Genomic DNA, 27,449 nt, shown 5'->3' with positions numbered 1-27,449 from the left:
CAATTTTAGTTTCATCAGTTCACAGCACTTTATTCCAAAATGAAGCTGGCTTGTCCAAATGTGCTTTAGCATACCTCAAGCGACTCTGTTTGTAACGTGTATGCAGAAAAGGCTTCCTCTGCATTATTCTTCCATACAGCATCGTTGTGTGCCAAGTGCACTGTATAGTTGAACGATGCACAGAGACACTATCTGCAGCAAGATCATGTTGTAGGTCTTTGGGTTGACTATGTCTCTTCTCACCATCCTTCGCTTCAGCTTATCTGAGATTTTTCTTGGCCTGCCACTTTGGGCCTTAACTAGTTCTGCGCCTGTGGTATTCCATTTCCTCACTGCGTTCCTCACAGTGGAAATTGACAACTGAAATCTCAGAGATAGCTTTTTCTATCCTTCCCCCCTAAACCATGATATTGAACAATCTTTGTTTTCAGGTCATTTGAGAGATGTTTAGAGGCTCCCATGTTGCCACTCATTAGAAGGGGTGGCCAAGTTCGGTCCCCGAGAGCCACATTCCTGACACTCTTAGTTGTCTCCCTGCTCCAACACACCTGAATCCAATGAAAGGCTTATTAAAAGTCTGCTAACGAGTCTTTCATGGGGGTCCCAGTGTTTCCGCTCTACGACTGTTCCTCCGAGGTCAGTATCCCCAAGGGTCGGTCCCCAGATTCGGTCATGGTCTGTGATAAGCCTCATGGTCGCCCTCCTGACCTAGCTGCAAGCCGGTCCACATGCCCCAGTCTTGATTTACTAGTTATTTTATTTTCATCAGGTGGTTATTCTCTGTTCTGTTTTGATTTGTCACTTTGTTTCCTTTGTTACTTTTGCCTTTTGTTCTGTTCTAGTTTTCTTCAGTCAGTTGTGTTTTCATTTACTGTTTATTAATTTATCACTTGTTCCTCTTATTTTGTAATATTTATTGTACTGTTACATCAGGATTTTTCTGTTATTGTAGTCACTGCTTTTTCTTATGGTTTGTTTTGCCGCCTTGTTTTCTTAAGTCAGTTTGTGTTTAATTTAGTTTTAGTATTTATCTCTACCTTCCAGTTTTCATTAGGTTATCACTTGTTTAGTTTTACTTTAGTATTTTGCTCCATGTGTCCTGATCAGTTCTCATGTCATGCCTAGTTCTTGGTTATGTTTTTCTGCGCTTAGTTTTTATTTTTACTCTTGTTCATAGTAATATATTCAGTTGTAGCTCTGTTCTTAGTTCTCAGTTTCACTCCACACCCTGCACCTGCTCTGTGTTTTCATCCCTTTCGCATCTCTGTCTGTGTTGTCACTCCACTAGCTCTGTGCCCTCCTCTCACACTTTGTGTCAGTCTGCTTTGTGTTTTCATTTACTCACACTCTTGGCATCTGTTCACATATCTTTGTCTATTACATCACTCCGCTTTGCGCACTCCCTTCCTCACCATCTTGTCACATCCATACTCTTTGTTTACCAGCCACGCTCCCTTTCTAGATCCTTCTCCTCATGTGCACCTTGTTAACACCTGCCTATTTAATCTCCTCCCAGCCACCACACATTTACCAGTTTGTTGTCGCTCTATGCACACATTTCAGCTTTTGTATCTTGTCCTGATTTCTTGCCTTGCCATGTACCATGTTTTGCTCTGTCCTCCTCAACCACGCCTTTTTGCCTCATTGTTGAAAACTGTGTTTGCTCGTGCCTTTGAACCCCGCCTAAACATGACTGCGTTTTTGCCAAACCCGTATTGTGCCTCTGCTCCACTGACTGCTCACCCGTGTACTGAAGCTGAGCCTGGAATAAAGACCATGATTTCTCACATGCCTAAACCATGTCTGGGCGTCTGCTTCGCAGGTCCAGCCGCTCCTGGTGCCAGTCAGCCTTAAATACCCTTTCTCATGATTAGAGTCACCTGTGTAAAGAGGTCAAGGGTCAATGAGCTTACCAAACCAATTTTGTCTTCCAATAATTAGTGCTAAATGTATTCAAATCAATAAAATGACAAGGGTGCCCAAATTTATGCACCTGCCTAATTTTGTGTAAATAATTATTGCACACTTTCTGTAAATACAACAATACAACAATACAACTGTATATAAATATTTATATATAGCCTAATCATATATTGTCTCTTCAAATTACTAAAATAGTTTACTGCCACGATCTGCTTCTCTATCATATATTAGTGTGTGTATATATGTATGTGTGTGTGTGTGTGTGTGTGTGTGTGTGTGGAGCTCATCCACCCTGGGGGCTAGCCACTGCGGAGTTGTTTGACTACCTCAGTGACTTCCAGGGAGATTGATGAAAATCCTCCATCAGCTTCTAGCTCTGCCCCTACTATAGAGGATGCTCTGGTCTGATGCAAGAGTTCCTCAAAGTGTTCCTTCCAGCGCTGCATCCTCAGTTGAGGTCAACAGAGTCCCATCCTTCCTGTAGAAAGCTTGGATGGTTCCCCATTTTCCCCTCCTGAGGTGCTTCATAGTCCGCCAGAAGCACCTTGGTGCTGACCGAAGGTTCTTCTCCATGGTTGCACTGAACTCCTCCCACACCCACTGCTTTTCCTTCCCCACAGCAGAGGCTGCCGCCCTTCAGGCCTGTCGGTACCTTGCATCTGTCTCTGGAGTCCTCCGAGATAAAATATCCTGGAAGGACTCCTTCTTCAGTCAGACAACTTCATTGACCACCGGTGTCCCTCACAGTGTTTGAGGACTGCCACCCCTTGAGGCACCTAAGACATTTAGGCCACAGCTCCCCGCTTCAGCAGTGGAAGCTTTGAACATTCTGGTTCAATGCCCCCAACCTCCACAGGGATGCTAGAGAAGCTCTGCGGGAGGTGTGAGTTGAAGATCTGTAGGACAGTGGGCTTCTCCAGACATTCCCAGTTAATCCGCACTATCCATTTGGGCTTACCAGGTCTGTCCAAAGACCTCCCCCATCCTCTGATCCAACTCACCACCAGATGGTGATCAGTTGACAGCTCTTCCCTCTCTTCACCCGAGTGTCTAGAACAACTTGCCACGGGGCCCAGTCGGACACAGCCTGAAAAGGCAACGTGGACCTTCCATCTCCACCCTGTGGGCTCACCACCCGCAGGGGTAACCGCTGGTGTCGGGTGCGCTGTCCCATGGGTGGCAGTGAAAGTCGAGGGCCTTGGCAGACCAGACCTGGGCGGCAGGGGCTGGCTCTGGGGGTGTTAATCTCACTATGAATACTAAAATACGAATCATTTGTCCTATATCATCGCTACATATGATATTTTCAGGAAAAAAAAAGTGTGAAAATCAGTTTAGTATTCAGAGAGTTCCGATGGATTAAATGCACTGCACCCGCCAAACATCACTGAGTGGAGTGGGTCGGATGACCAGTCCAAGACGGCGGCCCCACGGCTCGTCAGCGCCAATACGCAGCAGCGGTTGATGCAGCATCTACTCTTTATAATGTTTATGGTGTGACACACCCACACCTTCTGTGGGAGAGTGATCGACTGCTCAGAGAGGGGTCATGAGGTCATGAGGAGCAGCAGCAAAATTGTCATTTGTAGTAACAGGAAAGTAGTTGTAGGCATCGAGAAGTGGTTCCAAATTTTTCAATCTATCAAAATCGAATGCGTCATGTTGTGAAGGTGTCGTAGCACGGACCCACAACAGGGGGCGCAAATGAACGGACAATGACTAAACCAAAAGGTAACAATTTAATGTTGTGACACTACACAACGAAAAGACACAGAAAATATGCACAGTCAATTAGCACCAGGTGACGTGTGGCAGGCTCGAAGATAGGAGACCCCCCCGACGAGAGAGAAGCCGTACTCCACACGGCTTCCACCACCAACGGTCTGAAGAACACCGGAGCTGCCAAGTCCCGAGTCCCCAGGTGGCCTCTGTTCCCGGCTGTCGACCCTGGTACTGCTGGCAGAGAGCAAAAACAGGATGTGTGAGTGTGAGTCCGCACACTCAGTAATACACAGTCCAACACTGATGGGAGGGAGCACCTCCACCTCCAATCATACACTCAAGCAGCTCCTGTCAGTCACTTATCTGGAGGGAGTGGGAGGCGAAGACGTCGCGGTTCCCACAACACGCCACTCCAACAAAACTGTCCCACAGGAATAAACGGCTGCAAACAGAGATCAAAATGTGGATTAATCCAAATACTGCAGAGACGGATTACCTCAGGAATGGTAGTCGATTTCTCGGCGAGGAGGTGGAGTTGCAGTCCGGCTTTTATGGTGGTGATGATGATGAATGAGTGACAGCTGGGGCAGGGGATGAATGACAGCTGTCACTTCTTCTAAGTCTGGCACCCTCTCGTGCTTGGAGCCCGCACTCCAAGCAGGGCGCCCTCTGGTGGTGGTGGGCCAGCAGTACCTCCTCTTCAGCGGCCCACACAACAGCGTCAGATGCTATCAATTAACCTTAATATTCTTCTTCTGGCTGCCCTCTTATGGAGTCACCACAGCAGATCATCCGTCGCCATCTCAACCATCTCCATCTCATACTGTCCTCTGCATCTTGCTCTGTCACATCAACCACCTGCATGTCCTCCCTCAGCAAATCTATAAACCTCCTCTTTAGCCTCCCTCTTCTCCTGCCTGGTAGCTCCATCCTCAGAATCCTTCTCCCTATATATCCTGGGTCCCTCCACCGTGCATCTCCAAACCATCTCAATCTCTCTGACTTTGTCTCCAAACCATCTGACCTGAGCTGTCCCTCTGATATATTCATCCCAAATCCTGTCCATTCTCGTCACTCACAAAAAACATACAGAATCTTCAGCTCTGCCACCCCCAGCTCTCCTTTCATTTGGTTACCACCACAGCATAGCTGTTTCACTACCATCCTATAAACTTTCCCTTCAATCTTGCAGATATTCTTCTGTCACAGATCACTCCTGCCACCTTTCTCCACCTTGCCTGCACTCTCTTCCTCTCTACCACACTATCCCTTACTTTAGTTGACCCAAAGTCCCAAAACTCATCTGCCCTCACCAGCTCTTCTCCTTGCAATCACACAATTTCACTGTGCACCTCCTCACTCGCACACATGTACTCTGTCTTGCGCCTACTGACTTTCAGTCCCCTTCTCTTCAGAGCGTATCACCACCTTTCCAGGCTAATCTCTTTAGCAATTCCACTATGTTTTTCTGACAGTTTACTGTTGCAAAAACTCATGTCATGACATCATGATAATAAACTCTGTATCTTGTAACGAATGGTGCACAACCCGGGTCCCCTTTGTGAAGAAACACACAGGTGGATATGAGGTTCTTAAATGGAGGTCATCAACAAGGCATTGGTCAAGATACACAAAGAAACCAGTCCGTGAAGCAGCCAAATCCACAAAGAGTTAAACACAAGCAAGAGTCTGTATAACGGGCAGATGGTCAAAACAAAAAGGGAAATCATACCAGATACCAGAGTCTGAGGAAGTAGGCTAAGAGGCAGACTCGGGCAGCAAAGCTAGACAACAAAAGGGTGAGAGATCACTGGAAAACTCGATATGAAAACACAAGATAATTTGGCAGAGGAGGGGAGAGTCAATATATGCATTGGGAAGTGTATATTAGGTGAGTTAGGGAAACCAGACACAGCTGAGGGTGACTGGGATGACTGGAAGCAGCTGAGCACAAACACACAGCTCAAAACCACACAAGGGCAAGGTGATCACAAAAATATAAGAGGAAGTGCACAGATGACACAGAACTGTAACATATCTAGCAACAAGGAAGCAAAACCTGTACAGACCTTCATCTTTCCCACACAGAAAATTAATCAGTAATTGATAAAGAATCAAACTGATAATCAGAATCAATATTGATAAAATTACTGGTCGTAAATTGCTGCATCCGCCCTGGGTCCTGGATGGCAACTACGCAGCAGACACCTGGTTCATCGTCGCCTTTCGAAAGCCGCTATCTGTCACAGCCAGATATGTGGCCACCCTCTTGGTCTTTTCCAATTGCTGGGTTCATCTGCATGCATCTGGATGCACCTACAGACTGGACTGCATATCATACACCATTTGTTTTTGCTGTTGTCTTTGTTTCCATGCCTCACTTCCTGTTTTCATTCACTTTACTTCTGTGTCTGTGCAGACCTGTTAGATATTTCAGAAATGATCTCCTTGTGATTTCACGTTGCCGACCGGTATTTGTGTCTGTCTGCGTGTGCATAGCCCTTCATGGACACTGATGGTGACAGATTTTCTGATTTTTGACTGCTGGCCTGTATTCTGGAACTGCCTGTGATTAATCCCTGATGGACACCTCTGCTATGCTGATTGATTCAGTGTGTTTGACATTTGCTCATTTAAGAACTGAGATTGAAACTTTGAACTCACCTTGCTTTTTTGTTCACTGCTCTGGGGCCATCAGTACATTCATACAGTACATAAAAACACGTTACATGGCCAGAATCCTTCAAGTGATACACTTCATCTCAGGGCCCCTATGGAACTATTCATTTGACACAAAGTTATTCCACAGATAAGTTACTAATTTTCAAAACAGACAAAAAGTGCTGCTATCATCCTCATCCACACATTGTATCCATTCTTTAACTTTAGTTTTACTTTCTGCTGTATTTTTCAAGTCATATTTGTCCATGTAATGGGCATCATGTTTGTCTCTGTGGTTGCTAGCTTAACTTTTAGCTGAAGCTTGACTGTCCAGTGTCCCGATGTTGGCAGACAAACTATAGGTCATTTTATCCACAGCTGTCTACTCACTCACTTATCACTCACTCATCGTCAACAACTTACTCCAATTAAGGATCAAGGGGTGCTGGAGCCTATCCCAGCGATCATAGGGTGTGAGGCGGGGTACATCCTGGACAGGACACCAGTCTGTCGCAGGGCCACATACAGACACACGCACGCACACCTATGGACAATTTAAAGATTCCAAGCTTCCAACCTGCATGTCTTTGGATATGGGAGGAAGCTGGAGCACCCACACAAATATGGGGAGAACATGCAAACTCCACACAGAAAGGTCCCAGGTGGGAATCGATCCCATGACCTTCTTGGTGTGAGGCAACAGTGCTAACCACTAAGCCACCGTGCTGCCCCACAGCAGTCTAATTTTCCTCTTTCATCCACAAATCATCCTGCTGGATGTAGTGCAGCCTTTCACAGACTGTGGTCCATGAGACCCCTAGTGGTCTGTGAGTATATTGGTAAAATATATTTTAAATTAATAAGATATGCTAACTTAAACCTCTGGGGCAGACCCCGTCGTATACGACAGCTAAGACCAAGTTTTACTAAATTATAAATAACTTTTTAATATGAGATAAAAACTTACTTTTTTTTTTGCTGAAAAGTTAACGCCGCGGTCTTTTGAGCCAGCCATCAGCCATCTTTCTACTCCTCATAGAAGCTGTGTGATGACGTGCGCAATGTGAGTGTCAAATCGGAATTGGTTCACTGTCACATGGTTTTCCAAAATCCAATCGTAGGGCAGATTTACCTCACGTGAAAAGCCAAAGATCATTTTCAGAAATGATATGTTACTAGTTGGCCCATTTGAATAGCCCCCTGGGTGCTCCAATGAGTACATCCAGTGCACCCTGCGCCATTATGCACAGCGATCAGTGAAAGCAGGAGCAGACGGAGAGCTTCTGATGACAATCTCACGTGCTCAAACAAAGAGTGTGTAACTATCAGGTTTGCTCCACTAGTTTACATGTGAATGTTACTGGATAACTCTGCTTTCTCGCACTGTTTACCATATCAATGGAGCGAGGGGGGGCACTACTCAGACTGTAAAGAGCCAAAGTGGGCCAAAGTTTGATGTAACCTGCTTTAGGAGCAGCACAGAACAGTCCAAAACACAGTAGAAGTAGAAGTTTGTGTTGTAACCTTTGTGTAATAGCAGACAGAAATTGCTTTGAGATGAAGACAAAAAAAACAAAAAAAAAAACTGCATTGACCATCTTGAATATATTGTTCAAAATGTGCATTTGTGTTTATTGTTTGAACCTTTTTGCTGTACAGTCTTTCACACAAGACCTCAAATTACCTTTATAAAGTCTCAAAACAGTTGTTTATTATAGTTTGCTGTATGTTTTGAATAAATGTGTGTGGAAAATTATTTTCCGCTTTACTTTTTTCTTTCTTATTTTTGATTGTAAACCTTTATTACACTTATAAAACACAACAAAAGCATATATATTATGAAAGCACAGGTTGTCCTGAAAAAAGACATAAAACTTGATTGTGTGATGCGGGGAGAGCTGTTAACAGCAATAATAAAACACTTATGCCAGGTGAGTGAACTGTCCAAAAAATGCCCTCGGACCAAGTGTTTCTCAGACCGTTTAAAAATGACTCCAAATTTAATAGATAGTATAATGCTGTTGGAGTGGTAAGCAGACCTATTGTTTTTAGATATTTTGGGGATTTCGGTGGTCTGTGAGAGATATATTATTAATTTTATTGATTAAGTAGGCCTTGTTACAAGATGATAGTATTTATTCGTACAGCATCCAGCAGCTAGCTGAAATAGAATAACCCATTCACTCATCCACATTTTTTATGTATAAGCCCTACGCTGCTTATATAATAGTGTTGGAAAAAGCCATGCACGATTTAGATCCTAACAAGATTATAATTTACAGCTCCACAAAATGACTTCTTCCCACAATAAAAGTACCTTGTCCACACATTTTAAAGTTGACTCTCTGAAAGTGGAAATCCTACCAGAACTGTGGAGAATGAGTGGGTGGGAGCTTGGCCCCCGGGACACCCTCGTGGGGCCGGAGTGTGCCCCCCCCCCCCCCTCCGGTGACGTCATGTCTGGAGGCTGGCTGCTCGCGCGCTGACAGTGTTCACCTCCAACAGTGAAACTTTGCAGGAGCTTTTCCTCTGACGGACGAGCAAAAGTTAAATCACACTCAGAGGAAGCGGCTCCGTGACACACGCACACACGTTTTTACCTTGTGTCACCTATTTATAGCAAAACTTTTCAAAGTAGAAGCAGCGCTCTTCTGTGTGTGTTTTCAAAGCGCGCGCGTGCCGACGTTCTACAGGAATATTAAGACGTTTTTACATGTATGAAGTGGACTTTTTTTCACCGAGCCGACACTTTTAAACTTTTTTTTTTTTTTTACTTTTTCCCCCCCAAAGTTTTTAATCCGGTGTGGCTATGGCTGGTGTGAGACGGGGCCTGGTTTTCTGCCTGACCGTGTTCCTGGCGGCGCTTTGTGAGTCGGCGGAGCAGCAGCGGACCCTCAGCGGCTTCCGGCGGCTCTACGTCCTCCAGCCGGGCCCCGGAAAGGACGGCGGGCTCAGAGTCAGCTCCATCTCCACCCAGCAGGGCGCTGCGGGACTCCCTCACACCTACAACGTGGAGATGAGCGCCGGCTTCGGCGGAGGCCACGTCCGGACCCGCAGGATGGGGACCCAGGCGGCTCCAGCGCCGCACTTCATTCAGCAGAAGCAGCTCGTCAAACTGTCAGGGTGAGAGACCCGAGCGCATCAACACAAACACACGACACGCAGTGTCAGAGGCTTGTTTACACAGAGCTGGTCTGAATTGTTAAATTAAATATGACAAGTGTTTGGTTTAAATTTACGCCTATATTTGCCACGTCGCGTGATTGGATGGTGGCAGGTCCAATTAAAATTAAAAGGATCATGTTGTATACCATTGGTAGAAATTTAAAGAGGAACTATGCAACATTTTTGCCTTGATTTTACAGCTTCAGAGTGATTATCATTAAATGGCTTGCTTGTGGGGAGACTGGGTGCTCTCTCTAGCAGAAAACCAGCCTTGCAACTTAGGAATGGGACTCTCAGGTATTGTGAGAAAAATGAATAGCACTCCAACACATACGTGCCACCCTATTGAGGCATCGATGAGGTAGTAGCTATAAGAACAAACCAATGAAGGCTTTATTTCTTACATGTTCATTGTCATGGCAGAGCCGGCAAATAAACAAATAAAATAACTTAAAATTGTCTGAGGAAGAGATAGTGTGTGACCGATGCAGACCTGGCGTTCTTGGTGTTTAAGATTGTAAGTGTATTGAGTTAAACTCTCTGTTCTAATTTCTGAGGATTGTCACTTTCTTGACATGGCTCCATGAATTGCATGTGGTCTGTTGAAAACAAATGCACATGGAGAGCAGGGGAAGTTGGCAGGGGGTGCAGGAGTGAGTTTTTATGACAGATTTGTGACATACATACTCTTGAGCTGTACAGGAGCTCCATCAAAAAGAATGTGCCCCCCCCCCCCAAAAAAACAGCGAAAGACTGACCAGAGTTAGTGTGGTTTCTCTTTAATACAGGTCACCCAGGTGTCTTTTTGAAAACCTTTGTAATTTTATTGTGGCAGATGTTCTGCACATTAACTATTCCTGAATTGGAACTGGAGCATATTTGTGTGACTGCATAAGACTTCCTGAAGCACACAAAGCTGTGGTTCAGAAGTGGAAGTATTCATCAAATTTCCAAATGCTTTATGTATTTTACAAAAATTATAATCCTCCCACCTGACCCCCCAAATCTAAGAAATGACCTGTATCCCTGGCTGTTCCTTTAACTGTAAAGGAGCTGCTTTGAACTTCTTATTCTCATAAAGAGGATGAATAAATAATGGAAAAATCAAAATTCTCTGGGACAGCTACGTTGCAGCAGGTCCACTGAAAGCGGTAACTCACATGAAAGTCACATGAACTTGCCCATAACTTCTTTCTGAAAGGAATGCAGCATGACTGTTAGAGCAACAATAATAAAACTGTGAATCCAAGCAAAATTGTTATGTGTCGGACGCAGCTCGGAGAACCGACCAGCGTTTGAAGGACCCAGTATGAAATAAGCAGAGCACGGTACAAAGGCTAACTGAATTTAATACATAACAGTGATACAAAAAATAACAAAAGAAAGTGCGGTCTGGCGTGGTGCGCTCCCAGCAGCGCTAACGGTCCGGAGCCAGAAGCTGTTCGGACCCAAGGACCCCGCCGACACCCCCCAGGTGGCCGCAACAAACCGAGTCTGTGAAAGAAGGAACCATTATGTGAGTCCACACTCTACACACAGAGAGAACACTTAAAGGTGTACAAACAGCAAACACTTCCTGGCTTGATTACTAATCAGCTTCCCAACCTGCAGGCATGGAACATCCAGTTCACAAAACTCCACTGCAGTGGAAGCCGATACATGACTAACATACAGCTCAATATAATAAAGGTGTGAGGGACACCACATTTACTGACTGTATAAATGTTAGTCACAAAATCTAACGTACCTCAGGAAGTGTGCTGACGAGCGTGAGACCTCACCCCCTCCTCTTTCACAGACCGTGCATCAAACCCTGGACGTTCTCTGCATCCACTGATGATGAGATGGCTCCCGAGACGACGATCTCACCCGTCTGGTCACAAGGTCGAGTCTCTGGCAAATACACACTGTATACTCCAGTCTTAAATGCCACCATGTTCCAATCCATATAGATGCACCACAGCTGTGAGTCCTGACGAGCCGCAGGTGATCAGGGTGAGGTCCTGATAACCTCAGCTACACAGCCAATCAGACCCAAATGCAAGCCACCTAGAAGGAAAACCAAAAGACAGAAACAAAAAGGCAGCCAGGCCCCCCCAGCCATACAACAGTACCCCACCCTCACGGGAAGCCTCCCGGCGACCACACAAACCTGGCCCAGGAGAAACACCCCCCCTCCAGGGACCATGGCTGGAAACCGCATCTGCATTCGTCTTCCAACAGAATGGTTGATGTCCTCTCCTCTGGCTGCATCCTTGCCTTTGTTTCAGTCAGTCATTTAGCACAGGTGTGGCCAGGAGTTCTTAAACCTGTGCGGTCAGCCTTTATCCAACCATGTTCGGTCTTTAGTCATAAAACAAAAAAGACAAACACAAACAACCAAAACACCCCCCCTCCCCAGGGGACCGTCCCATCAAACCCCGGGAAGAGGAGAAAAGAAAAACCCCAAACTTAAGCTTACAAATAAAAGTGCTAAAACACCCACCCCCCCCCCCCCCAAACGACATGTAGGGACCAACACCCCCCAGAGGACTTCCCGCCAGCTCCAGGAGTAATAACCACAGCCGAGGTCCCTCTGGGATCCAACGTCACCCACGGGGACTCCCAGCGCCTCCCAGAGGACCACTTGTCAACCCCAGGAGACGCCTCCCCTCATGACCAACGGACCCAGCCCCGGCCGTCTATGGCTAGATGGACCCACAGCCCTTTCCCCCCCAGAGGACACCACAGTCAAACCCTGAGGGCGGAAACTGGGGGGAAAAACAAGAAGAGAGAAAAAAAAAAACATACAAACAAAACAACCCCAACCCCACCCCCTTGGCGCAGTGGAAACTGGAAGCACGTCCAGTGTCACCAACCGTGACTATACCCCAGAAGCCAACCGGGAGGAGTGGAACAGCGGTTATGGCAAACGGCACAAAACGGCGCCACTCCTCCGACTTCTACACCAGCCACTAGCTGCGGGTATATCCCACTGCCCCAAACCTCAGCCACGCCGATGGCAGACGGCCAAAGGCGTGCTGAAGCCGGAGGTGGAACAGGGAATCAAAACACCCCCCCCCCCCCCCCCCAGGTGCAGAGGTTACCCGGGAAACGCCCAGTATAACCAAACTGCACCACTCCAGCAACGCCGACACTACGGCTCACCTGGCTGGAGCCAGAGGAGAAGAGAGGGAAGAAAAAGAAAATACCCCAAACCCCCCCCCCCCCTTCCCGGGTGCAGAGGCTACCTGGGAAATGCCCAGCACAACCAAACTGCACCCCTCCAGCAACGCCGACACTACGGCTCACCCGGCTGAAGTCAGAGGAGAAGAGAGGGCATAACAAAAACAAACAAAAAAAAAAGAAAAAAAAACCCAAGTACCACCCCATCACCCCCCAGGGGACCGTCCCATCAAACCCTGGGGAGGTGAAACAAAAAGAAATAAAAAGAAAGACTAACAGACCAACATACAGTCGTTTGGGTCCCTTTTTTTTTTTTTTCTGCTTAGACAGGCTGCAGGGTCACAACCCCAGACACAAACAGTGGAAAAAAAAAAAAAAATAAATCCCACACAAAAACCAACTCAAAAAACACCCACACGAAATTAACTAACACAAAACAAATCAGTGACGTATACCGTTAAGCTCAAACAAATCGAACACACCTGTTCTAACTTAAGAGCTTAACGGTAATGTGACTAAGTCACCAAAAGAGGGAGCCAAAGTGCTAAAAATGAAAAAAAAAACCCTTTGGTGACAGAAAACAAACGAGCTGCATCTCCGTGCGCAGCTGTGTGCAACACACAACCAAAATGTGCTCAACTAAATAACGCCGGAGCTGATACAACAGACGCAGTAGTTATCTTTATCCGGGGAAACGGGGCTACAACTGTAACACAGGAAGCTCAGCGACCCGTGCCACAGAGCTCCGCCGTGCGCGTGCACCCATTACAGACACACTCTTGCAGCTCCCGTTTAAACCTCTTATCCGGTCGGAGCGTGACGCGAAGCCGTCGCCAGTCACACTCCACCACGACCCACGGATAAGGCACAAACACAGGAACACGGCTGCAAGAGAGCACAAATCAGTATTCAGTAATGGGTCTCAAACGCACCATCCGGGCGGAGAGCACCCGCAACTGATCCGGAAAACTACTGAACGTCTGCTGCCGCCTTCCCGGCGCGTTACCGTCTCTGCTACCGCTGGGTCCGTGATGTTTGGCCAGAGACTACTGTTATGTGTCGGACGCAGCTCGGAGAACCGACCAGCGTTTGAAGGACCCAGTATGAAATAAGCAGAGCACGGTACAAAGGCTAACTGAATTTAATACATAACAGTGATACAAAAAATAACAAAAGAAAGTGCGGTCTGGCGTGGTGCGCTCCCAGCAGCGCTAACGGTCCGGAGCCAGAAGCTGTTCGGACCCAAGGACCCCGCCGACACCCCCCAGGTGGCCGCAACAAACCGAGTCTGTGAAAGAAGGAACCATTATGTGAGTCCACACTCTACACACAGAGAGAACACTTAAAGGTGTACAAACAGCAAACACTTCCTGGCTTGATTACTAATCAGCTTCCCAACCTGCAGGCATGGAACATCCAGTTCACAAAACTCCACTGCAGTGGAAGCCGATACATGACTAACATACAGCTCAATATAATAAAGGTGTGAGGGACACCACATTTACTGACTGTATAAATGTTAGTCACAAAATCTAACGTACCTCAGGAAGTGTGCTGACGAGCGTGAGACCTCACCCCCTCCTCTTTCACAGACCGTGCATCAAACCCTGGACGTTCTCTGCATCCACTGATGATGAGATGGCTCCCGAGACGACGATCTCACCCGTCTGGTCACAAGGTCGAGTCTCTGGCAAATACATACTGTATACTCCAGTCTTAAATGCCACCATGTTCCAATCCATATAGATGCACCACAGCTGTGAGTCCTGACGAGCCGCAGGTGATCAGAGTGAGGTCCTGATAACCTCAGCTACACAGCCACTCAGTCCCAAATGCAAGCCACCTGGAAGGAAAACCAAAAGACAGAAACAAAAAGGCAGCCAGGCCCCCCCAGCCATACAACAAAAATGCCGTGTAACACTTTAGGCAGAATGTTCAGGAAGCTGTAGGTCTTCAGCCCATCTGTTGAACATTTCAAGTGATAATATTCCATATTTTTAATTTTGTGTGTTTTGTTCTATAAATGTATGAATAAACCTGACTGGAAGATACTGTAATTTAAACTGTACCGTGACCTTAAAACCTTGATTCCTACTGACCCATGTGGCAGTTGTACCATTTCCCCCTAGTGGCTGTTGTGTGAAGTATGAGAATCTGTACAAATTCAGATATTTTTTTTATCTTTTGTGCTCCCGAATTTGCCATTTCTGGAATGGTGTTGCACGCTTCCGGTGTCAGAATGAGGATCTAAACCTGATGTATTAACTGCCAAGCAACCATGCAAATTACTTTCTTACATAGGTTAAGCTTAGAGTTGGGTTTTAATTGTTTTGAAGTGTATTAAAAGATTGGAAATTTGAGCAGTGCTTCTGTTTCTGGACCAAGGCTTTGTGAATTGTTGGAATTAGACCTGGACCATATTGGAATACTAAAACTGTGCAGGATTAACAGAATTACAGCTCCCACACTGCACACAACAGCTAAAGCCTTGTTTTTACTTTTGCAATGCTCAGAGTAGAAACAGTGTGGAAGGCAACAGTATGAATTTGTATCACAGTATGGATTTTGTGTGTAACCTGCTAACCAGTTGAACAGACTTTGTTGTCACCAGTGTGTGCCAGGAAATCATCTGAAAAATGTAAGAAAAGGTGCTCTCTTGGACTTGTCCCCAGTCTGTGAGACCTCCATCACGGGAGCAAATTTCACTGCATGTGTGAGAACCACTCCAGTCATCTTTATATAATCAGGGAGAACAACTTAGTCATAAGGAAAGGAGAGAGTGAGAACAGCAGTGGTTAAGTGGGCTTGAGTGTGAATGGAGAGAGGGACCTTCTCCGGCAAAAACAAAGCAGTGAGCCAGAGAAATAAATCATTTTGATTGTTTCATGGCAGTTATATTCTCAAGCACAAATAAACCTGGTGACAGCTATACACTACATCCTGCATAAACAATTTTGTATAAATGCTGCTGTAGTGCAAGTTTTGTCTTGTGCGTGTGTGTGTGTGTGTGTGTGTGTGTGTGTCTGTTGGGGGGGGGGGCAATTCAGTTAAGTAGACATATAGATGGGAAATTGGATGCATTTTGACCACATATGTTTTTTGGTGGGGGAGAGGGCAAGAAAATAGAAAAAGAATGGCTCCATAAGATGTGGCATCGTTCAAAGACTTTTGTATAGTTTTGTTTTTTTTTGGCCGATGCTGGCCTATTCCTGCACTGTAACTGAAGAACAGCTGTTTATTTTGCGTATTTATATTCCAATCCTTTAGTACATTGTGTGTGTTGGTTTGGAGGAAAGTTTATATTTGGGACAACTTCTTTAAAGTTTATTCTGTTTGCCTGCTTTTTATACTTAATGCAGTTTTTCCACAATAAATGTTATTTAAATATATCTGTACTTTATGAAATATGTCCTAATAATATAGTTAAGAATACTGTAATAGCTGCCATGCAGTTGTCATAGGAGTATGTTAGAATTTCAGTAGCATTTATATTGAAATGTTCAGAAAAATGAATATACCAGGACATATACAATTAACACTTCTGCTTTAAATTATACAGGGATGTAAAATTTAGGCTATTCCACTCATTCAGAGTGCTGCTGTACAGTGGGCCTGTCTTGACCAATTTGTGTAGATGATTGCGTGTCTGCTTCTTTTTATAGGTTTCATGTTTCTGCTTTGAAAAGATGTAGCATAAAAGAAGTCCAGTAGAATAATCAGAGTTTTCATCCTGTTAGTATCGTATGGCATATTATCTCTCTTGTGGAGAAAGTATCTATTTAAAGTAGACCTGCAATGAAATAAATGCAGTCAGATCTTTGGATCAAAAAAATGACTTATATTTACACATAAGATCCTTCTGAATGTAGTAAAGTAAATCTGCAAGCCCAGATCTGTCATTCAACTCTGAAATCTTCATTTAAAAATGACAAATTTACAGCTAAAATTTAGCCCTCTGCAAAACTGTCATCACATCCAGGACGCTGCCGAGACGTCAGGGAAAAGACCCTATCCCAGCATGCATTGTGCGCACCAACTGTAATTTGTGGATTTACGTCAGTTTGCATCTGCACCTTTTTCTTGTCTTATACGGAAGGATCTACTTTTTTTAAAACTTCATATTGTCTTGTGGCACGTTTGGTGAGTACACATTTCTTTTATTTGTGCTTGAAAATTATTTTGGGGGACTTTTTCATACGCCCGTTTGATTGAGTGGTGTCGCATTGAAAATCTACTGTCTTTCGCCTCCGGTGTTACCGTCGCGGGGTACAGAGCCGGGACCCGCAAAGAATCCAAGTCATTAAAAAGATAGAAACCTCTCTCACCGGCCACGGAGCTCTGCGGCTCCGATTACCGAAATGTGCGGCACTGCGGAAAGTCTGTCCTTGCAGCAACAGGTGTCACCGGCTGCTCCGCATCAAAACAGCGAGCGTAGTCTCTGGACTTTTGCCAAGTTGGCTGCACCTCCATTCAATAGACAGGAACGTGGTGCCGGCTGCACAGCAGACACGGGGGCGATGTGAGTGGCCTGCGTCAGCGTTTACCGAGCACGCAGACTCAGTAAGCGCAGCGGAGGCAGAGAGCGAGGCGTCGGGAAAGAACGTCGCCCGCTGTCGATGTCGCCACTGATCTGAGCATGCAGAGCTGTATCTCACATTCATTGCAGCTTACTTTTGGATGCTGAAACCAGGACGTGTATAACAGTAACATTACTAACAGATAAAATCAATTTCAGTGCGGGATGGGAGTGAAAGTTGGAGCGCTGAGGACAGAAACACAAGGGAGGGTGTAGGGGTGGTGGGGGGGGGCCTTGCGTTATGTGTGCAGATGAGTTCATATCAGTCTCTGTCCGTGTATGCATAGAGCCTGGATGGGCCTTGACGACCGCAGACTGTAGAGTGTGAAAAGATGAAAAGAAGCCAGATGCTTCACCAAGGCTGTTGAAATCCTTTTGGAGGAAAACAAAAGGGGCACTTTAACCTTCAGTAGCTGATAAGGCTGCCGTGTTTGGGTTAGGCAGAGGAGCACAGAGTTCCAATACGGCCTCTCTTTAACCATTCAGATCCAATTGTGAATATTCACTGGTCTCCAACATCAGTTCCTTTGCAGGGCAGACATTTGCTCTGAGATGATTTCCAATTTGCATTTAAGTTCAAGAGTTAACGCAGTCTGAGATTGTACCGCCTTGCCCACCTCATTAATCATGACTGACAGATGTGTGGTTGTGGTTTTGGTAGCAGCCGTCTTGCCAGTTTTCCAGTAGGTCAGGGCAGTGCCTAATCCAAGCAGCAAAAGCCCTCCTGCCATAAAAGCAAATAAGAATAAATCCTCAACGTGTTCCACAGAGAGTGGTGTTCAAGCACGCGACACGCCACTTCTCCCAGGCATCGAGAACATAGCCCGCAGGCTACGATAGACACGCAGGGTCCTCCAGTCCTTATTTCCTTGTTGAAAAGATGGTGTCAATAGCGTTGAGAGACCAGCTGATCAATTCCATGGTTATTCCAAATGTAGTTTGAAGAAGTCACAGTCTGGTGAAGTTGGGACTCTTGAAGGTTGAGGCAGAGATAGAGAAACACAGAAAGAGAGGAGGAGCTGCGACCGCCCTCGCCGGAGTCCCAACCAACATATGTTTTATGGGTTGGTAGGAGTGCATGTTTTTTTGGAAACATTTATAAATTTTTCATAAAAAGACAAAACACTAGCACATCATTAACAAAGGTGCAAGCACAATTAAAGTGTAATCAAACGTGCTACAACCCAAACAATTGTGAACATCCAGTCCCAATATAAGAACCACACACCCTACAAAATCATAAAGAAATTTTAAAATATTAATAAATAAAATAAAAACAAACAGAAAACACACACAACACATCCATGACAATCAGTTCGATCACATTCAAACATTTTCAATGATCCAAGACATCCGATACAAGGTTGCCATAATTTTAGAAACCCATTAGCCCTCCCTCTGTGTCTAAACTTGATTTTTTCCAAGTAAAAAAAAAGGCATAAATAAATGGATAGGGGACATGGAACTTTCCAGGATAATAATATTCTGTGTCGAGATAGCAATGAGGTAAAAACAATTACATCATCTTGCAAGTTAGTAAAGGACACAGTAGGGACTCCAGGAACTCCAAAAATAGCGATCAGCGGACAAGGCTCCAGCCTGACTCTAGCAACATGAGAAATAACATCAAAATACAAAATACAATATGGCTGAAATTTTGTGTCAAAGAAAAAACATGAGTTAAATCACAGGGAGCGGAGTTACATCTGTCACACAGATCAGAAAAATTGGGATAAATTTGGAATAATTTGGACTTTAATAAATGCAGCCCGTGTACTACTTCAAATTGAATTAGGGAAAGTCTTGCACAAGATGATTAAGTATTAATTCTGTCTACAGTCTTATCCGTAAAACCTTTCCTGAACTCCAGACCCAACACTTGTTCTCAATTACAGATCGTTTTGTTGACTGGATGAATGTCCATTAAAAGAACAAGATTATATATCCGCGATATAAGAGCTTTCTTATGGGGCATAAGCTCAAAGAGGTCCTCCCAAGGATGTTTGGGGGCTGAGAGGGGAACTCCAGAAAAATAGTAGATGCACAATGTCCAGTTTGAAATAAACAAAATAAATTACATGAGGGCAGGCCATATATGGAAGACATATCAATGAAATTAAGAAAGGTATAATCCTTAAAAAGATCATGGAAACATTTAATGCCATTCTTACCCCATAGATGAAATGCAGGATCTAAGAAGGAAAGGGGAAAGAGGTGATTATTATATAAAAGGCTAAGAGCAGAAGTTGAAACCTATTTGAAGTGAAGTCGAAATTGATAGCATATTTTAAGAGAGGCAAGTGCATCAGAATTATCTGTGTACCGAGACAGGGACAGATGAAAATAATAGACAGAGGTAGATAAACACAACTGAGTTTCTAACTATCACCAAGTTGTATGATGATCTTGAACATTTCAAAATTTTCTTTGCGCACTTGCATGAAGCCGCGCACAGTTTACAACGGTTTGCAACGAGTTTACTGTCCTGCACGGCAGAGTGCGTGCAAGTGCGCAGATCAAAGTCGTGCAAGTGCCAGGTCACCTTTACACAATTTATTTCCCACAGAGGCCAAAATTTTTTGTGCTGTCAATTCAGAGTCATGGTTAACACTTTGAAGAAATGTGAAGAAGAAAGCCTGAGTCCTTCAGAGCCAGCAATTTCAACAGTACTTCTTGTACTTTGATTTGACAGTTTTGTCTGATCAGAAGGTAATACATATGCAAAAGACTGGAGTGAAAAATTAGTTTGGTTAGTGTCGTGTGATATTCTAATTAGCTTTGGCCAGAGCGCAACTGTGCAAAGACCTCTGAGAACTGGATTGGCTTTGGTAAATGTTTCACAGAAAGTTTAGGTATGAGCTTCTGCAACATAAATCATATTAAATTAAGTCAATTTTATTGACTCCAGAAGACTTCTCAACCCACTTTATACAAGCCAGTGAAGTTTAAAATGGGCTGCCTTACTTTGGTGACCACCAAACCTAGGATTTTAGAAATGAAAGAAACTGACAAGCAAGCTCATGTCAAGCTACACTCAACAAAAAATATAAATGCAACCCTTTTGCTCAAGTTTTTTATGAAATAAAGTAAAAGACCAAAGACTTAAAGGCTTATTTTTTGTGTTGATGAATTTTGTTAAAATTTCATTTTAGTGAGGACTTCACCCAGTGGGCAAAATGATGTTGATCCATGTTGAAGTCCGATATTGACTCAATGTAGGAAATCTGTTGGATTTGAAAACTGGAGTGACATTGACATCATGCTGACTGACATCAAAATGTAACCGAAAAACAACGTTGATTCATCGGTGTCCCTCCAGATCACCTTTTCCATGATAATCTATTCACCTGGCAGTTGTGAGCTCAAGATGCTGATTAAACAGCATGATTGTTGCACAGGTGCGCTTTGGTCACAATAAGAGGCCAATCCTAAAATGTGCAGATTTGTTACATGTCTCCTTGCTATAGATGTCATGGTGACTGCAGGGGCGTCCAGCAGACATGTTGCCTGTGAACTGAATGTTTGCGTCTCGACCATATGCTGGCTCCAATATCATTTCAGAAAATTTGACAGTAAATCAGTCTCTCAAACGCAGACCAGGTGTAACCACATCCGGGTGATTCTCATGAAATCAGACTTACTTGGTGGCATGAAGCATTTTGACAATCAAAGTAAATGCTATCACAATTATAAGGATACAGTTATAAACATATCATTACAGGCTATGCTGCACATGATTTAAAGTGACCATCATTAAAATATTTTTTGTTGTTTTTTCACATTTAATAGTATAATTCTCATTACCGCAACGAGTCCATTACTGAATTTAAGTTCTTTGAAATACTAATTTTAATACTTAATAAAAATAAACATGATAAACTTTCAGTGCATGTTATACTACAAATAGTTACAGTAAATAAACATGTGATATTTGGTATTCATTTGTAACAAAAAGTGAAAATTTTAAGGAAAAGAACTTTGTCCACCACCAATTTTCTCATCTTCCGCAACAATTTTTAATCATCATTTAAGTCCACAAGGAACTTTTATAATCAAGAAATTCTGAATGGGGGGACATAATTTCCAGTGACACCCAAGATGGCCACCAGCTAAGCACCTCATTTTATTTCTCTCCAAATAAAATTTGAAAGTTCATTTGTTAGAGTGCCTACATGACTTTTCATGTCTCATTACCGATACGCAAAGTTTTTAACATTTAACATTTTAAATTTTTAAAACTTCTTGATTAATATTTACCTCATCATGGTCTAAATATAAACAGCTAGGTAAAGTTTAGCTAGGCCTCATAGTGCCTTGAAAGAGCGCAGGAAAGTTCAAGGTCATTCATACTCCGCAACAGCATTATCATACACCGCAACACTTGAGGACAGGTTGCGGTAGAGAGATTCACTGTTTTGGTAATGAGAAATAGATGTATACATGTATAAACTTGTGTGTATTTCTGATATAACATGATATTTGTCTAAAACTCTTAATAAAAAAGTAAAAGGGAACACTAGTGACCACTGCGGGAGAGTTTGTAACTGCTATATATATAGTTTTTACAAACTCTCCAGCAGTGGTCACTAGTGTTCCCTTTTTATGTAGCACTGGCATTACATGTAACGTAGTATCAGGAATTGAATATATATTACTATATATTATATTACATTACATTATATCAGATGGCCCAACCTCTCATTATAGAAACAAGACTTCGTTCTATCTGGCCTACACTATGCCGTTCATGCATGGGTTTCAGTGGATAACATGGAATTTCACAGAGGCATCACATGGAAAAGGTGCACCAGACGGCATTCGTGGGGTCTTAAAAAACTTGGCAGATATGAAACTCATATGAAACTAACATTCCAGATGCTGATTCTCTATTTGACCAACTACAAAATAATTCATCTGTGACTCTCTACAAGGTGTCAGAGGAAAAAATTAAGGAGAGCATTGAATTGGTTCCTCCACAAATTAAAGCAGTTCCAAGAACCATGAAAATACATCGAGTAAGTCAAAGGTTGATAAGTTAAGTTAAATATTACAATAAATAAATCAGTTTGATAAGTTAATAAATAAGTTAATTTCACTTTTAGGACATTCTCACAAAAACATCTTTCCTGAGGCTACCGTAGAGGTTGGACAGTGGCTCCGAGTTGAATATGATGCAGAATTGTTCCCTGGTATAGTTACACAGGTGAATTTCCTTTTAAGATTTCTATATCAATGGAAAAATACATCTTAATTCTTGTTAGACTTGCTTAGTCAGTTCAGTTCTAATATTGTGCTGCAAATACTCGATCAAGCTACTCTTTTAAAATGTTTTTGTTTTACTTATAAAAACAGGTCACTGATGGCCAGTATGAAGTTGACACCATGAGCTGTGCTGGGGAAAACCGGTTCTTTGTCCCAAGCATAAGATTTCCAGGAGAAAGGGTCTGGTACTACATTAGGGACATAATTCCGGAACCGCTTCCTGTCACCTCCTCTGCCCGCCATTTCTGTGTTTTGCCTGATACATGGGCAAAGCACAAAAGGCGTACATAAATGAATTGGCCTACTATTCCATTAAATCTATAGTTCTAAATAAAAAATGGGTTAAGATTCATTACTGTTCTATTTTACACTGAATGCGGTGTGTTTGTATGATTGTGATACACTGAAATTACTTGTTTACTTACTGTTTTTGCTTAATTGTTGTATGTTGTGTGACTGATTCATTGTATGTTATACAACTGACTCATAATTGAATATACAACTAAATTAATTGAATGAATGAAATTAATTGAATGGAAATGTTTTTGTTTATAAAAATATATTCTATAAATAGTGCCATTCTGTGTTAAATATGAATCATTGCTGATCTATGAATGTGTTGCACTGAGTCTCATTTCCGAAATAGTGAATTTCATTTCCGAAACACTGTTGTCATTACCTCAATATGTGTTTATTTGCAAATTAATTAATAATTATAAAATTGTTTTTAGTTTGTAATTCTGTTTATACAATTTATAGGATTACTTATTTAATCTCTTTAACAAAAAACATTATATTTGTCAGTTTTCAAAGAAATATCCTAAAAAAAACATGATATAAATCATTAGGTATCTTGCGGTAATGAGAAAAAATATAATTTTTTTTTTTAAATTTAGAAATATAACAAAGTAATCTTTCCTGAGGCATATATACATCTTGACATAAGTGTTTAATAACCCACTTTAAAAATAACCAAAAATAAAAGTATGTAACAATATATTTGATGTGATTTGATGTTGCGGTAATGATATTTTTCTCTGCACTCAATATCTAAAATACCTGTAATTTTATACAAAATTCCCAAAACAATGTCAAATAATAATGTTTTTAGTAAGTTCAGACATTAATCTTAGATGCTTAATTGGAAATTTGTCTTCAAATGTCTTTTGAAAATTTTGAAGTTGGAGTCCTTTTAAATCTGGATTTTGTGAGAATCACCCACCCACTGAGGACCTTACCTGAGAAATCGTGTCACTCGCACAGCTGATGCAACAATTGGTTTGCCCATCCGGAGCAGTTCTACACAAATTGAGTCATAAACTAGCTCAGGAAAGCTCATCTGAGTGCTCGTCATCCTGACTGCAGATCGTTGTTATAACCGACTGGATAGTGTGTGGCAATTTGGACAAATGTTTCCTTCTTGGATGAATTTCTGTTTACACTGTACTGGATAGATGGCAGATGGTGTGTATGGTATCCTGTGGATGTGCAGTCTGCTGATGTCAGACTTGTGAAAGAGTGCAGGTACTAGACTGGCCTGCCTGCAGTCCAGACCTGTCGCCCATTGAAAATCTGTCTCGTACATCAAGCAAGAATGGGGAAAGAGTGTTGTTAGAAGGAAAGGTGATGTAACACAGTGGTAAACATACCACTGTCCCAGCTTTTTTGAAACGTGTTGCAGGCATCCATTTCAAAATGAGCAAATATTTGCACAAAAACAATAAAGTTTATCAGTTTGAACATTAAATATCTTGTCTTTGTGGTGTATTCAGTTGGATATAGGTTGAAGAGGATTTGCAAATCATTGTATTCTGTTTTATTTACATTTTACGCAACATCCCAATTTCATTGGAATTGGGGTTGTATTTGGAGTGTGTAGTCACTGTGTCGTGGAGTGTATTTAGTGTGGTTTGTGTGTAGTGTGCATGTTTTTTTTTTTGTTTTGTGCATCAAAATAATGACACATTTGATGAATGTGGAGCAGAAAACAAGGAACTAGGTAAAAAGTACAAATGGACAGACAATGAGATGGAAGAGCTGCATAAGTTTTTTGTCTTTTGATGTACGTGTTGTTAAGTCTCCAGAACTACTGGAAAGAGAATCACATTTTCTCTGTGCCCCTTTCCTCAAAAGTGATGACCAGAGACAGTTCAGTTCAGGTCCATATATTGGAACATCCACCTCAGCGATCCAGCTGAGGATGTAGAAAATTACAAAAAGAAGTAAACACCAGGCTATGACAAACTGTTTAGAGTCAGGCCTCTTTATGATGACATCCTCAGTGCTTGCCAGGCTTATTACCATCCAAGGAAGCAGCTGGCAGGGTATAAAAGGATGGTGGCGATGAAGGCAAAAACTGGCATGACACAATATATGAAGGACAAGCCAACTAAATGGAGGATGAAACTTTTTATGTTGGCTGAGTCGGGCAGTGGCTACACCATCAGGTTCATTTTATATATATATATATATATATATATATATATATATATATATATATATATATATATATATATATATATAAGCAGGTCCAGCCCATGGCACACAAAGATTTCAGGTGGAGCTGGTTTGTCAGCTTTGTGGCACGGACAAGGCAGGTATCCCCCAGAGCTGGAGCAAGAATCACGTTCCTGTGCCCATTGCGACAGACACAGATTATGGCCAAAAAGCCACCAAAGGCAGACTGAGGTGCCAATGCTGCCTCCAGGTAGACAACAGGAGGAGTTACACACTCTGGATGTGTCGGGCATGTGATGTGCCCCTCTGTCTTGTGGTCTTTTGTTGGACAGGAATTGTTTTTTGAGTGACACAAATAATGTGTGGCATCTTATGTTGGCATCTGATTGTTTTGTAAATAGCATTAACATTTTCTGGATTTTAATATAAATAGTTGTATATAACTTAGCTGTTTGTTACATTTGTACATATGTTTTTGAAATTTACAATTTTTACTTACATTCTCAATCTTATTGTGACATCTAATTGTTTTGTAAATACTTGTACAAAATCTCCTGAAGCATTTATTGTAAATCATTGTATATAACTTTGTTGTTTGCTACATTTGTACATATGTTTGTGAAATTTACAATTTATATTTAAATCTTAAGTTATGAAAATGGTTCGTTAAACATATTTGTGGTTTTCACAGTCAAAAAGCAAGCTTTTTTCTACTCTGATTTTATGTTTTTGTATGAATTTAGGTCCATTGTGTTTATACAGTATGTCAGAATGAAAGAAAAACTGTTAAGTCACACAGTTGAGGTTGTGCTGAAAAAAATCACACCAAATAAGGTAAACACTTTTTAATGGTAAATTATGAAAATGGCCAATTATACCCTGGACCCCAGGGATGGGGTGAGAGTCTGCAGTTTCTGACACAGTCTTGTTTCATGATCAATAACAGTAGTCCTGTAAACAAATACCAATTTGTAAAACATGTGCATATACATTTTAATATGTCAGAGGTCTTTTTAAAGCTGGAGTTGTCATGTTTTTGTCCTGTTTGGACTCCGGTCTTATTCATTCCCTTTTCTTTTCCTTCAGCTTAGCCCGTTCTTGACTTTATTGTTTTCTTTTTTTGCCGCTTGATTATTTTTATTCTTGTCTGTTTCTGATTATTCATGTTTATGTATTATTCTGTGTTCTTGGTCTTGGTTCTTTGTATTCTTGGTTCTCTCTTGTATTGCATTTTTGTCATTTATTGCTTTTCTTTCTGTATTCTTGTCACTAGTGTCATTCTTGGTTATCTTATTTTATTTGTCAAGTATGTATTGGTTTAGTGTTTCACATTCTTTACATTATGCTTTAGTCACAGGTTTTGCTTATTGTTTATCTTCAGTGTTTTGTATCTGATTATGTTCCATTTGTGATCTATTTCTTATTAGTAATTTTGTATTGTCATTGTATTTACTGTATTTTTATACTTTATTCAGTGTCAGTTCTGTTCCAGTTTTGTTTATTATTATTGATCTCCTGGTTTTCCACTTTGATTAGTCACATTATCTCCTAGTTTATTCCTCTTTTGTTTTGCTTACTTTTATTATTGTCTGCCTTAAGCACATCTCTTTTTCTCCGTTAATTTTCCAGTCACTTCGTTCTTTTGATTTGTTTGCGTTGCGTTTTCCTCCCTCACTCTCTTAAACCTGTTCCTCATCTGTCAGCCACGCCCCCTTTCCAGATCCTTTGTTCTCACGTGCACCTTGTTTTCCTGTCACTGTCTTCCTTATTTAAACTGCGTCTGTTCACTCCCTTAGTGCTTGTTTGTTGATGATGTTCATCACTTACCAGCACTCCGTCTCTGTCCTGTTTATGCCAAGCCGTGTTTTGATTCTGCTCAGTGTACCGGACCCTGCTTTTGCTTCAGCACTTATAACCTAGTTTGCTCGTGTACTGACCCTGCTTGTTTTTGACCACGTCCTCAGTCTTGCCCCTGTCTGGTACTTTTGCTCCGCGGGCTGCCTTCCTGTTACCGAACCCCTGCTTGTAATGAAGACCATCCTTTTTACTCATACATTATGCTTTAGTCACAGGTTTTGCTTATTGTTTATCTTCAGTGTTTTGTATCTGATTATGTTCCATTTGTGATCTATTTCTTATTAGTAATTTTGTATTGTCATTGTATTTACTGTATTTTTATACTTTATTCAGTGTCAGTTTTGTTTATTATTATTGATCTCCTGGTTTTCCACTTTGATTAGTCACATTATCTCCTAGTTTATTCCTCTTTTGTTTTGCTTACTTTTATTATTGTCTGCCTTAAGCACATCTCTTTTTCTCCGTTAATTTTCCAGTCACTTCGTTCTTTTGATTTGTTTGCGTTGCGTTTTCCACCCTCACTCTTACACCTGTTCCTCATCTGTCAGCCACGCCCCCTTTCCAGATCCTTTGTTCTCACGTGCACCTTGTTTTCCTGTCACCGTCTTCCTTATTTAAACTGCGTCTGTTCACTCCCTCAGTGCTTGTTTGTTGATGATGT

General features: G+C 42.4%; 1 protein-coding gene and 1 long non-coding RNA gene across 2 annotated transcripts in view; one reads left to right on the top strand and one right to left on the bottom strand.

The window, feature by feature from the left end:
- Positions 1-3,263: 3,263 nt before the first annotated feature.
- Positions 3,264-25,902, bottom strand: LOC117522778. Its single transcript, XR_004564329.1, has 3 exons — positions 25,891-25,902; positions 14,292-14,294; positions 3,264-3,396 (listed from the first exon to the last, which is right to left on the bottom strand). It is a non-coding gene; the product is annotated as an uncharacterized LOC117522778 (long non-coding RNA).
- The window catches only part of ltbp1 (latent transforming growth factor beta binding protein 1), a 440,667-nt gene continuing 422,086 nt past the window's right edge, over positions 8,869-27,449 (top strand). The window contains 1 exon segment of the mRNA XM_034184166.1: positions 8,869-9,429. Within this exon segment, the coding sequence (XP_034040057.1) occupies positions 9,116-9,429 (314 nt within the window). The 5' untranslated portion in view covers positions 8,869-9,115.

This window comes from Thalassophryne amazonica, chromosome 13 (genome assembly GCF_902500255.1).
Source record: "Thalassophryne amazonica chromosome 13, fThaAma1.1, whole genome shotgun sequence".
Lineage (NCBI taxonomy): Eukaryota > Metazoa > Chordata > Actinopteri > Batrachoidiformes > Batrachoididae > Thalassophryne > Thalassophryne amazonica.
Note: the sequence above shows the minus strand (reverse complement) of the source record. Positions and strands in the feature narration are given on the sequence as shown.